At 36.6% G+C, this 13,533-nt stretch overlaps 1 protein-coding gene across 4 annotated transcripts in view; it reads left to right on the top strand.

Moving 5' to 3' along the window:
- PTPRZ1 (protein tyrosine phosphatase receptor type Z1) overlaps positions 1-13,533 on the top strand; it is a 167,683-nt gene that overhangs the window by 42,649 nt on the left and 111,501 nt on the right. For all 4 annotated transcript variants that reach the window (XM_081800181.1, XM_081800180.1, XM_081800183.1 and 1 more), the window contains exon 2: positions 9,556-9,621. In XM_081800181.1, coding sequence (XP_081656307.1) covers positions 9,556-9,621 — 66 coding nt within the window. The remainder of the gene's footprint in view (positions 1-9,555; positions 9,622-13,533) is intronic.

Raw genomic sequence — 13,533 nt, 5'->3', positions numbered from 1 at the left:
ACTTTGCCAATTTGATAGCTAGAAAAGATGCTATCAGTGTCATTTTAATTTGTTTCTTTGATACCCACTAAAGTCTAACAGTTCTTTATAAGTTTATTAGTTAATACGTCTGCATTTTTAAGGCTTGTCTCCTCATGTATTTGCCTTTATTGATTTGTAAGAATGCTGTGTTTGTACTATATCATATTTATTTGATGCATTTTAGCAGTTACCAATAGCTTAATATTTGTAATTCGCAATTCACTAAACATTTTTCTGTACAAGTTTTGAATGTTAGGTAATCAAAGCTATGAATATATCCTTTTTTTTTTTTCAAGATTTTATTTATTTATTTAACAGAGAGAGACACAGCGAGAGAGGAAACACAAGCGGGGGGAGTGGGAGAGGGAGAAGCAGGCTTCCCACTGAGCCGGAAGCCTGATGTGGGTATCAATCCCAGGACCCTGGGATCATGAGCTGAACCAAAGGCAGATGCTTAAGGACTGAGCCACCCAGACGCCCCAAAGCTATGAATATTTCTTTATGATTTCCTTTGTTTGTGTAAAGAAAGGCCTTCCCCATCTAACAATAAATGAAGTATTCACTTACATTTTTTCCAGTAGTTTTTGTGCTTCCTTTTTATTAGTCATTTTAATCCACTTGGACTTTATTTTGATGTAGGTATGAAGTGTGATTTAACTTTTTTTCCCAAATAACCAGTGTCCCCAGTGTTGGTTGAACTTTATACTTTCCTTATCTGTGATGTTTCAAACCTTATCATGGATTAAACTGGTATCTATACTAAGTCCAATTTTAGTGCTATATGTTTTGTTCCATTGATCTGCCTGTTAGTTTGTCTTTAGTAACTGGTTAACCAAGCCCTCATTATTTCACTCTTTTTCTAAACTTTCTTATGTAGTATTATTTTACATTTAGATTTGTATATAGACTTTAGAATAATTTTGCCAATTAAAAATATCTCATTGAGATCTGACCATTATATTCATTATATGGAAAGAACCGATATTTTCCCCATATTTTAGTGATCCATTTAAGGATAGGGGTGGGTCTCTTTCTGTATTCACATTTTCTTGTATATTAATAATAGTTCATATTTTTGCTTATTGATGCACTTTATTGGTGTTTTATGCTTTTCATCGGAATGTTAATGGAATCCCATTATATCCTGTAGTTGGTTATTTTAGTGTGCCAGTAGTCCAAAACCTCCCAAGTGATCCTAATCATAGAGCTACAGAACAGACATCCTTGTTGCGCTCCTGATTTCAGGGAAAGTGCAAGGACATAAGACTTTACAACAGAAACGTTAGTTAGATCGGTAAATAATAGCACACTATTATTGTATGGATAATAATATAACAGTATAATAACATAATAATACATAACAAATATAATGGCACATTATTTTTGTAATTTGATGAATTCCATGTTTTCTACCCACTTTCATCTGCTTTTTCTTATACAGATTTGGTTCTCTTCCCACTCTTAATATTACTTTTAGCTCTTCTTCCAGTAGTTGTTTTTACACATGTTGTTATTTCTATCTCTGCGGCCATTATTACTATTTTGTCAACAATTGGGTTTTCTCTTATGGTGGAATAAATTCACTATCATGCTATAGCAATGAGTTCGTGCCATTTTAGTGTTTTCTTAGTGTTGTAAAAGAAGGTTGACAGGGGGAGATTGTGGTGCTTAATCTCCTACAGACTTTATTTTCTACATAAAGCTCACACTAGCTTAATGGGAGCTTTCCTTCCTCATACCATTTAAGCCTAAGGAATAAATTTTCTCAAGTTAAATCAACTTTTTATTTTAATATCTAAAAGCAGAGAATTCTTTAAATGAACTGTTATGAAGCTGTGTGAAACCATATTTATTAACTTGAGAAGATATCAACGATTTATCATTATGTAGAAAATGTGGGTCACCAAATAGTGTAATTTAATGTATGTAAAGTGTAAATTTTCTATACATGCATATTGAACATCTAGAAAAACATACACATGTAAAAAATGGTAAAGAATGGTTATCTTTAGGAGACAGGATTATAGATGGTTTTTAAAACTATTTTTGCTTGTTTTTCTAATTTATCTGAAAGAGGCATTGCTCATGTGATAAAGATCAAAATTATTAAAATGTTTTCAACAGAAAACATCTCAATTTAGAAATATAGACAAATCACATCAGGTCAAATACAGATATATATCTAAGTATAAGAGAAAACACTAGCTGCTTTTCCAAGATAAGCCTGTGAAAATTTTGATCTTCCATTGAAAAGTTTTGAATAGGTTTGGTAGACATCTTGTCAACTTACAAATCCTCGCTGTGAAAGCATACACCATCCTCAGTGTTAAGGGACAACAAAAACCTAATTGCTCGCCTCCAAGCTCTTCCTTAGTCCTATGAGAAATATGTATATAATTGGATGCCTGAGTATTAAAACAAGCATATGGAAGAAATGGCTCCTTTTGCTTTCTTACATCACCCATATGCTCAATATTTCCATCTGTTTTGATAATTTTTCTTTCGACTTTGTTTTTGTTCATACAGTGCCTCAACTATCTACTTTTTTCATCTCTTTAACCTTATCCTTAAATAAAGAGGTTGCTTGGACTCTAGAAACTCATCTCTTTCCAGAATTCCCTGTCTTTAACAATATGATTTCGTGTGCCATCATCTTTGGCAATAAGTTACAATTAAAGTTTTGAGACTGTAAAAAGTACTTTTATTTTTAATCCTTTGCGGGGGGGGAGAAAACCCATAAAACTCTTCTTCTAACACTAGAAAGCAGCAGAAATTAGAAAACAACTTGGGGGAAATTATATGCATCTGTTTCTAAAAGCAGTATGTTTTTAGGCCGTTCGATTGTATCTGAAGTGATTAACAGTAAATATGCTTGAACTGTAACTGTATCCTAAACGAGCCTATTCTCTGAATTGCCATAATCAACTAAATTATGTTTCACAAGTATTTTTGCATATATACCAGGGAAAAGTTTATATTCCAGTTAGGTAAAGACAGGCTCTATTAAAACACAGTTTGAGGGGTGCCTGGGTGGCTCAGTCGTTAAGCGTCTGCCTTCGGCTCGGGTCATGATCCCGGGGTCCTGGGATCGAGCCCCGCGTCGGGCTCCCTGCTCGGCGGGAAGCCTGCTTCTCCCTCTCCCACTCCCCCTGCTTGTGTTCCCTCTCTCGCTGTCTCTCTCTCTGTCAATTAAATGAATAAAATCTTTAAAAACACACACACACACAGTTTGACAGCAAGCTAATTCTTAACATTCAATGACAGGAAAATCCATAGAAGAAAAATCTGCCATGTATGATAGTATATGCATGCGCAGATGTAATTGTACTTGGAAAGTTTGCCTCAGTTTGCCAAACAAGGTTTTGGGTGAGACCACTTGGATCCTAAACTTAGCTCTCCTATCAAACCCAAGGAGACATTTGCAACATAGTATCTACAGAAATAAAGAACCTCCAGTGGCCAGGTAATGTGTTCACAGGTGTTCTTCAATCAAAAGCTGATTCTCTTCTTAAAGGAACACCTATTTCTGATTTTATCTTTTGTTCTCTGAGAGAGGTCTCTTATGGCTTTATTTTCAATAAGAGACAGTTATGACTGCCATACTGTCAGCCTCTTTCATCCCTGCCACCTCAGTCTTGGGCATGTCTGGTGCCGAACAATTTAGTGGATGATCACTGCTCTGATGGACTAGTCTAGGACTAGTCTAGTCTAGAGGACTAGACTCTAGGGCTTTCCAAGCCCTTCTCCCAAGTGGTCAGCAACCACTTACCTTTCTTCACCCACCCACCCCCACCTCTTTCACTTCAATTACATACCTTTACTTATTTATTTAATACTCTTCCTTAACATTTTGAAAATATACTTAAATATGAAATAGACACATGACTTTTTGGTCAATTCAGCAGACTATCTCCTTTCCTTTTTCAAAAGAAATCTAGGTAAGAGGCGACAGGAGGATGAGGACAGAAAGTGTGAAAATTGATGTCACCCTTGTATCTTGGTGAGCTGTCACCAAGAAGTCCCTGGTGACCTATATGCAGACCCTACACCAGAGCCCAAGTGGTCTCTCAAACCTTTGGTTCCACAATTTGCCACTTGTTGGTGCACATGCTTTTCCTCTACCTGGAATATTTCTGTCCTTCTCCCCAAGTCTCTCACTGCCAAAGTGTTATTCAAGGGCTTTAAAAATTCATCTCTAATTCTGTTCCTTCTCCTCTGCCTTTCCAGATTTCTATCATCAGCTAACATCCTTTTCTCCTCCTCTGTAGTTCTTTGGTGAAATATGCAAGTATCATTTACGCCAGGAAAGTCCACCTTGAGAAATCTAGTTTTAAGTCCTCATCTTCAAATATTTTCTGTGATTATTTCCTACCAGAAGTTTCTTTTTCGGAGGACCAGTCTATTTCTTCTCGCTGTCATGTTTGGCCACTTTATAGCATTAAAATGTGTGTGTATGTGTGTGTGTGTGTGTGTGTGTTGTCAGAGTACTGTTGCTGGATTATAGAGTAGGATGCAGGTGAAATTATTAATCAACATGAAGCAGAGACTTTAGGGAAAAATCAGATATTTTTATAATTCAAACTTTTTTTATTTTTTTATTTTTGTTAAATTTTAGGGAGGCTCCAGGTCCAACAAGGGACTTTAACACACAACCTTGAGATCAAGAGTCACGTGCTTCACTGGCTGAGCCAGCTAGCAGCCCCTATAACTCAAAATATTTATAATGATATTTTTAGTAGGAAGTGAGCATCCAGATTTTTTGTTGTTGTTGTTTTAAAAAGAACTTGAGTAAAAAGAGAAAAGAAAAGAAAAAGCTAGGTTAATCTATTATCTTCTATGTGGTAGACTTTGATTTCCATCATCTGAATGTAAGGAAAAATAAAGGACACACACACACACACACATACATACATATTTGCATATCTGTAGGTGCTTAAGGTAGGTACAAGATGGAATATGTTGAAACAGGAACATTTAAGGGTGCCTGAGATTTCTCCTAATTTTGGTAGCAGGTCAAAAGGCCATTTCATGAAGAATATTTTTTCAGGACAAATTTTAGAGTAGCCTTAAAAAATTTAATAATGTATATTTGCCTGTACTTTGCACGTACAATTCATTCCTGAAACTTCTTCCTTAGTTTTTTCACTACAAAACACTCATGCCAAAACAGACCTGGCAAATACTTTTAAATTGAAAGAAACAAAACATAAAAGTGAAAGAAACTTAAATTCACAGAAGCCACAAAAAACATTCTATATTTCATTATTTTAATTGATTTAAAAACGTGTAAGCACTTTGATAGATTCATTTTATATAGGATTTACTGGTTTTCAAAGTATATAATACAACAAAAAAAAGTGAACCTAGCTTCTTTTTTCTTGTTCATTGAAGCTATCACATCTCATCTATCAGACCTCTAAGTAGAATTTTAAAAGTGGGGTACTCTCTCACGCCCAAGGACTATGTAATTAGCATATGAATGTGTAACGGATTGTTTGAAGTAACAATTAAGGGAACAATACATAAAGGAATTGAAGAGCGCTACCAACACCTGGGAATCCTGTATTGAATAAAGCTTTCTTAATGTAAGTAATTAAAAACCAAGGACAAATGCTCATTGTGTAGTGATAAAGCCCTACAAGGAAAGCTAAAATCTGCTGATATTTTGCTGTCATCTTTTAGACTGAATCATTAAAAGAGCTTACTTTTTATTTATTTCAATGGATTACTTGTTAAATGTAGGTTTTGATCTTCTGAAATCTTCAAAATGCATTTATATGACAAAATGTCTTACTTTTAAAAAATATTTATATTTAAAACATATGATAAATGACAATACATATTTTCCTTCTGACCAGTGCAAAATTTCAGAGGAAAATTTCAACTGACAGCCAGGTCAAAAAACGTACAATCAATTCTTTATAATTTATTTGTTCAAATAATTTCTTCTGGTTAAATTCTAGGCCACCGTATTGTTTTGTTTTACCTTGTTTTTCTTGAAAGCATACATGTTATAAGGGTTCCTCAGGCAAAGCTCCTTAAGAGAGTAACCAATAGGTCAAGGTTGTTAGGGGTCCTTGATATTGGGGAAGGCAGGAGCCATGCCTTATTGCTTCCATTTTGCCACTTACTACCATACAAACCCATTTACATTTTGGCTGCATAAATTACCTTATTTCTAGGAATTATATATATATATATTTTTTAAGATTTTATTTATTCATTTGAGACACAGAGATACAGAGCAAGAGAGAGAGAGCATGAGCAGGGAGAGAGGCAGAGGGAGAGGGAGAAGCAGGCTCCCTGCTGAGCCAGGAGCCCGATGTGGGGCTCGATCCCAGTACCCTGGGATCATGACCTGAGCCGAAGGCAGTCGTTTAACCATCTGAGCCACCCAGGTGCCCCATAGGAATTATATTTTTGTAGACTGTTAAAGTCTCACTCAAATGACCTTTGAGGCCCTTTCTAATATCTAATTGTATTTTTCTTGATCATGAAGAAACACTTGCTCCCAGAATTTGACCTTAAATGATTACCATTTTATGTGACAACTGTATTTGAAAAATAAATTATGAACCTACTATTATTTTTTAAGTAGAAAAACAAACATAGGCTTGAATATTAATAGTGTTATTCATAATAGCCAAAAAGAAGAAACAACCCAAGTATCCATCAGTTGATGAATGGACAAATAAAATGTGGTATATCCATTGTCAAAACAAAAAACTCACTGGAAAAAGTTAAACAAGCAAGGGAGACTTTATTCAGGGTTGTTGCAATGAGGAGAGAAGCCAGAACCAAGTCAGAACTCAACTTTGATGAAGTAGAGGGGTAAGTTTTTTTAAGGGTTGATGTTGAGCCCCAGTGGAACAGTAATGCATGACATTAGCAGGAGGTTATAGGCCATTTGTTTGCTAATTGGCTTTATCCAAAGGAAAGATAAACTCGTATCTTCATGACAGGAAGTAGTTTTTGCAACTTGGAGCAAGGCACACCACCAAAATTAAACTCCTACCCTTTCACAGAAACTGGGAGATAAGGGTCCTATTTCCCTTCAAAGATATGGTTCCCATGTCCTTGAGTAGTGCATTCCTGGTTGTAAAACTGGCATGTGGCTATTAAAAAAAGATTTATATCTCAAAGGGGCAGAGAAGGAATTTACAATTACAAGTTTCCTAAACCAAATGCTCTGAGAAAGGGGGGGACCAGAGGGCCTAGAGTCAGGAAGAAGCCTTTCCAAAGTTTAATCAAGCTGAAAGAAACGTTAAGACCATCTTGGTTACCATACAATGAAGTACTATTAGGCAATCCAAAAGAATGAAGTACTGATATATGCTACAACATGGATGAACCTTGAAAACATGAATTGTGCTAAATTTAAGAAGCCAGTCACAAAAGGCTATATTGTGTGATCCTGTTTATATGAAATGTCTAGAATATCCAAATCTGTAGAAACAAAGTAGATAGTGGTTGTCTAGACCAGTGGGACATGGGGGTGGGATTGGGGGTGCCTTGAGGCAGCCAAAGGTTGTGGAATTTCTTATGGAGGTGATGAAGATGTTCTAAAATTGTGGTGATGGGGCGCTTGGGTGGCTCAGTTGTTAAGTGTCTGCCTTCAGCTTGGGTCATGATCCCAGGGTCCTGGGATCGAGCTCCACGTCGGGCTCCCTGCTCAGCGGAGAGCCTGCTTCTCCCTCTCCCTCTGCCTGCCACTCCCCCTGCTCGTACTCTGTCTCTCTCTCTCTGTCAAATAAATAAATAAAATCTTTAAAAAAATAAAATAAAATTGTGGTGATGATTGCATAAGTCTGTGAACATACTGAAAACCATTAAATTGTATACACTAATGGGTGAGTTGTATGATGTGTAAATTGTATTTCAATAAAGCTGTTATAAAAATAAAAATGTGCTGTAATGTGCTATACGGACAATAGAATATTTACCTATATTTATGAACAATCAAAGTTTTACAACAAAAAGAAAAACCTTCTTTCTTGAAAGTAAGTTTTGGTTTTGAATGATCAGTTTCAGAATATGTATTTCCGATAGCAGATCTGCTTTTTAGCTTTTATGGAATAGTTTAGCAGTTATTTATTATCATGCTGTGCTAATTAGAGAGTATATAACACAGATGAAAGGAAAATAATTTCTGCAGTGTCCTTAGATATTTGCATTCCTGACATTGAGAATTGTCAATAAAGAGAAAACAACTGTGTAGCAAGAATAAGAAGAAATAGTTATTTTCCCAAATGATGAGAAAGATCATACCTATATTTAAGTATAGGTATGGTATGATCTAGTTTAAAATCCTTGTATTCAAATGAAACCTATATTGACAGAAACTCCATTTATGAATAAGTAATGTCCCACATATTTATTTGTAAACTAGCTATTCTGCAACCTTTTCTACAGAATGTTTTGTCAACAGTGATCAGGCTTTTTTTTTTTTTAAGATTTTATTTATTTGAGAGAGAGAGAATGAGAGACAGAGAGCATGAGAGGGAGGAGGGTCAGAGGGAGAAGCAGACTCCCTGCTGAGCAGGGAGCCCGATGTGGGACTCGATCCCGGGACTCCAGGATCATGACCTGAGCCAAAGGCAGTCGCTTAACCAACTGAGCCACCCAGGCGCCCAACACTGATCAGGTTTTAAGCCTAGCTCACAAATATTTATTTTGCCCACAGTGTAGCTGAAATGGAAATGGAGTGCTAATGTTAGTACAGCCTGGGATTAACAGGCAATGGCACAGAAAGAAGGATGAATTATCACGTCCCAATTTCTTGAGTGCAGGTGTGGCTCCTGGCAAAATTTTGAATCATGCAGAGTGAGACTTTGGCTTCCATCCATTTTCCTTTCTATTTTGCCCCATGTTCTAGAATCACTCTCTTGGGGTCATGAGGCATCCACTTTTATGATGTCTAACCTCCCCACTATATTACCTCACTTGGGCATCTAGGTTCCTCTAAGAGACAAAGTCACCTACATGGTTTAACATAGCCTTTCTCCCACCCAACATTTACACACTTAAATTCTCATTTCCTTAAGGTGGCTAATTTCACTTTTTGGCAGAAGGAAACAAATTTTGAAAACATCTGGGTATCCCAGATGCATTGATGGATCAAACTTTGTTTATAAACCTAAAAGTATCTCTAATCAACAGGATCTCAGATACTTGACTTAGGGAATGTTGTTAAGAAAAATTTAAAGATAAGACAAATTATTCTTTCTGACCCATTTTTCTTTGGGATGAACCCCTCTAGGCTGCTCCTGCTTTACCCAGAATATTTGCTTTGTCCCTACCTGAACTTCAGCATTTTTTAAATGTGCCCCCTAAAATTTATACTAACTATGAGAACAGGAATGACAGAGACTATAATGATGGTGTTTGGCATTGAGAGGAGTCATCGGGAAGGTGACATGGGAAGGAGTAATTGAGGACCATCTGTGGTATGAATGATTTGGGCATCTGATAAATTTTTAATTTGGACACATATATTTTTCTACACATTGATCAATTGATTTTTCTTGGTTGTAGATTGGGCTTATGGATACTACAGACAACAAAGAAAACTCGTTGAAGAGATTGGCTGGTCCTATACAGGTAAACATTTCATTATGTATTGAGATTCAACAGAAAATTTTATTGTTTTTGTATCTATTTTTATATGTAAAAGAAAACTTGGTAATTCAACACATCATTTTTACTTAGCTTCATGGATATTCAGATTAATTTAAAAAAAATATATTATAGGCAAAATGATTTCTAGTAGACCTTCCATTAGCAAATTTGATAGTGTAGAGCATACTGGTATCACACACAGCTGGATTTGAATCCCAAGTCAACACTGGCTATACCTCCCTGGGAAATATACATAACCTACCTGAGGCTCAATTTTTTCATCTGTGAAATGGAGGATTGTTTAGAGCATTACATGAGATCAGTGAAGTTTGGACACAGTGCTTTCTTATAAATACAAAGCTCTCAATAAATGTTCCTTGCCAATCCTGTTATGATCACAGTAGTGATTGTGTTCATTCATTTAACAAATATTGATGAGATTCTTGCCCTCAGCAGGGCTTCCTTCTAAATTATTTTGCTGAATTAATTGGAATCAGGGCCCAAAATGATTTTTGTATGATTGCCAGACTTGGTTTAGAGCATCATGAATCTCTGAAGTTGGCCTAAAATGGCTACAATCAGGAGTTATGATCAGAAATGCTAGAGGAGAGGAGAAGCTTTAGGCCTGATGAGAAGAACCTGAGGCAAATCTACATGGCCCATGACAGGCCTGGTGACCATCTGAAACAGAGTTGGGTGTTCATTAGAAATAAGATTGGGCTGGTAAGATGTGTGACCAGATTCCAAGAGCTTTAACACAAGCCTAGCCAACTTGGACTTTATTTTACAGATGAAGGGTAGCAGCACAATGGATTTAGTAGATAGGCATGCATTTCTTTTCTTTCTTTTTTTATTCTTGCTTTAAAAATAGTAATATTGGGGCACCTGGGTGGCTCAGTTGGTTCAGTGTCCAACTCTTGATTTCTGCTCAGGTCTTGATCTCAGGGTTGTGAGTTCAAGCCCCATGCTGGGCAAGGAGGCTACTTAAAAAAAGAAAAAAAAATAGTAAATATTCACTGTGGAAAATTTAGAAAGTACATTCAAGCACAAAAAAAAGAATAAAAATCACTATTCATTCCAGGGGTATTCACTTAAAGAAAAAAGATATATTCCTTTCAGGCCAGTTTTTATTATATTATGTTTGTATATTTTATACATATAAAACCATATAACTGTATAAATTGCAGGATAAGTTAGTTTTAAGATTCTTTTTTAAAAATTTTATTTATTTATTTTGAAGGTTTTATTTATTTATTTGAGAGAGAGAGAGAGCCTGAGAGAGCATGAGCAGCAGGGGAGGGGTAGAGGGAGAGCGAGCAGCAGACTCCCCGTTGAGCAGGGAGCCCGATGCAGGGCTCAATCCCAAGACCCCAGGGTCATGACCTAAGCCGAAGGCAGACACTTAACTGACTGAGCCACCCAGGCACCCTAGTTTTAAGATTCTTAAATTTAAGTAATTTTATGAAAGGCCCAAGTAAGTTGGTTTTGACCACATCTTAGTCCGAATTTTGTTCGTAACAGCTTATCTTGTTGAGCTCTGTGTTTCTGTTCCTTCCAGTATTGTCATCACTTAAATTTGTCAGATTAGCTGCAATCTCAGAAGGAAGGACTTGCCCTTGAATGTTTGTACATATAGAATATTATGAATAACAATTACTAAGAAAATCATAACCTCTGTCTGTAAGAGAGCCCATGACTTTATCATCAGCCATTTAAAAATATACAGCAAATAGCCAGCGTTATTGAAATGGAATCATTACGGCTAAGGTTGTTTGTGAAGGGCTATACAATTATGTGAAGAAACCATGCAGATCCTTGCTGGCTATCGGAGGGGTGGAGAAACAGAGGCTGGAGGGGAAGGAGAAGGTATTACTCGTTCAGTTGTGTTTTTTTTTTTTTTAAAGGTTTTATTTATTTGACATAGGGACAGTGAGAGAGGGAACACAAGCAGGGGGAGTGGGAGCGAGAGAAGTAGGCTCTTGCCAAGCAGGGAGCCCGGTGGGGCTCGATCCCAGGACCCTGGGATCATGACCTGAGCCAAAGGCAGACGCTTAACGACTGAGCCACCCAGGCGCCCCACAGTTGTGTTTTTTTAACATAGGTTAAAAACAACTTTTCTGTTTGGGACGTATGCTGTAATTATGCTGGGAAATGACAGGGTTGGTAAATACGAGTTGACAATCCCATTTTTAAAGTTATTATAGGAAGGTGAGCAAGGTTTGTTTGTCACACTGCTATAAAAGCGTGAATTATAAACCTGGGAATGTCAGCACTAAAATCTAGTTCTTTCCATAGTAACTGCATTTAATTTAAGGATTTCAGAAAATGAATTTCCTTCTTCCTATTAACCTTAAATTTTCTATGACAATGCCTAAAAAAAGACAGTTCAGTGGGAAAAAAAAATGAGTCATTTGGTTTTTCTTTTTTCTTTTTTTTTGAGATCATGAACACATAGCCCACAATTATATGAGATGTTAAAATTTTCCTTCTGTTTGTGAACAAACTGATGGTTTCCAGAGGACTGGCGAAATGGGGGAAGGGGAGTGGGAGATACAGGCCTCCAGGTATGGATGAAGAAGTCACAGGGATAAAAGGTACAGCATAGGGAATAGAGTCAATGGTTTGTAATAGCATTATATGGTGGTGGATGGTAGCTACACTTGTGGTGAGCATAGTGTAATGTACACAGCTGTCGAATCACTGTGTTGCACATCTGAAACTAAGGGAATGTTTTCTGTCAGCCATACTCAAAGACAACACATTTGCCTTCTGTTTGTGTTGTTAGACCTTTGTAACTTCAAGCAACATGATCATTAGAAATGGATGGACTTTTGCCACTTCGTCCTAGAAGTAGTCACTATTGAAATATAGTCTTTATTTCTTGGACTTGAAAAAATATTCTGTTGTTTCCTTTCCTTCATACTTTAAAGCAACTTGAAATTAAAAATTTTATATTGATATATCTCAAGTGTTTTTAAACCTAGACACCTTTAAAGCTTTAGCTGAAGAGTTGCATTGGATAAAAGCAAGAAAGGACACACAAGAGTCACTATTAGATGCTGGGCTGAATATACCAAAGTGAAAGAGGCTTTAAATACTGAATTTATTCTGTTTCCTTAAATAGAATATTCTGTCTAAATAGTATTTCCATTCCAAGAAATATATAGACTAGAAGATACTACTTATGGAAAACAAAAGACCCATAATATAAGGTGGTGTATAATTGTGGTTAGATGTTTGGCATTTTCTTTTGGATGTAGTTAGGTTTAGTGTTTTACTTCTCTTAACCTAGAAGAAAGTAGGCTAAACTCGAAGGAGAATTTGAATCCGTGTCGAGTAATGACTGATTTCTGGCTTGTCCAGGCCTTTCTTTACTTCTAGAATCTGAAATATCTTTTTAACATATTATATTTTTCTCTTATATTAAACAGACGACTGTTCATGTCTCGTTTCTAACTTAGGAATGAAAAAGCAAGTTCCAGAACTCTATGCATGGCATTATATCACTTCTGTAAAAAAATTATGTATTTATACAAACATAGAAGGACTGGAAAGAGACACACCAACCTGTTGGCACTGGTGACCCCTGAGGAATGGGACTATGGAAGGCCATTAGAGCCGGGAGACTTTCACATCTTACTGTATACTGTTTAGATTGTGCTAATTTTTTGTACAAGTTGGTCAAAACCAATGTTTTCAATGTACTTAGATTAGTTTTACTAAGAAGGGCAAGGTAGCTGGACAAGAACCACAGTACTGTGTTTTCAGCAGGCTGAATGTAGGGTCTCTGCTTAGTTGCGTGGAGGTGAGGGGGTGTCACAGACCTCAAACTAGAGCATGGGATGCACTTCACAGCAGGCTTTCTGGACATCACTAACATACAGACAGATCTGT

The sequence above is a fragment of the Leptonychotes weddellii genome, chromosome 12 (assembly GCF_054177405.1).
Source record: "Leptonychotes weddellii isolate Sample4059 chromosome 12, ASM5417740v2, whole genome shotgun sequence".
Taxonomy (NCBI): Eukaryota; Metazoa; Chordata; class Mammalia; order Carnivora; family Phocidae; genus Leptonychotes; species Leptonychotes weddellii.
This window is presented reverse-complemented; position numbering and strand designations above follow the sequence as displayed.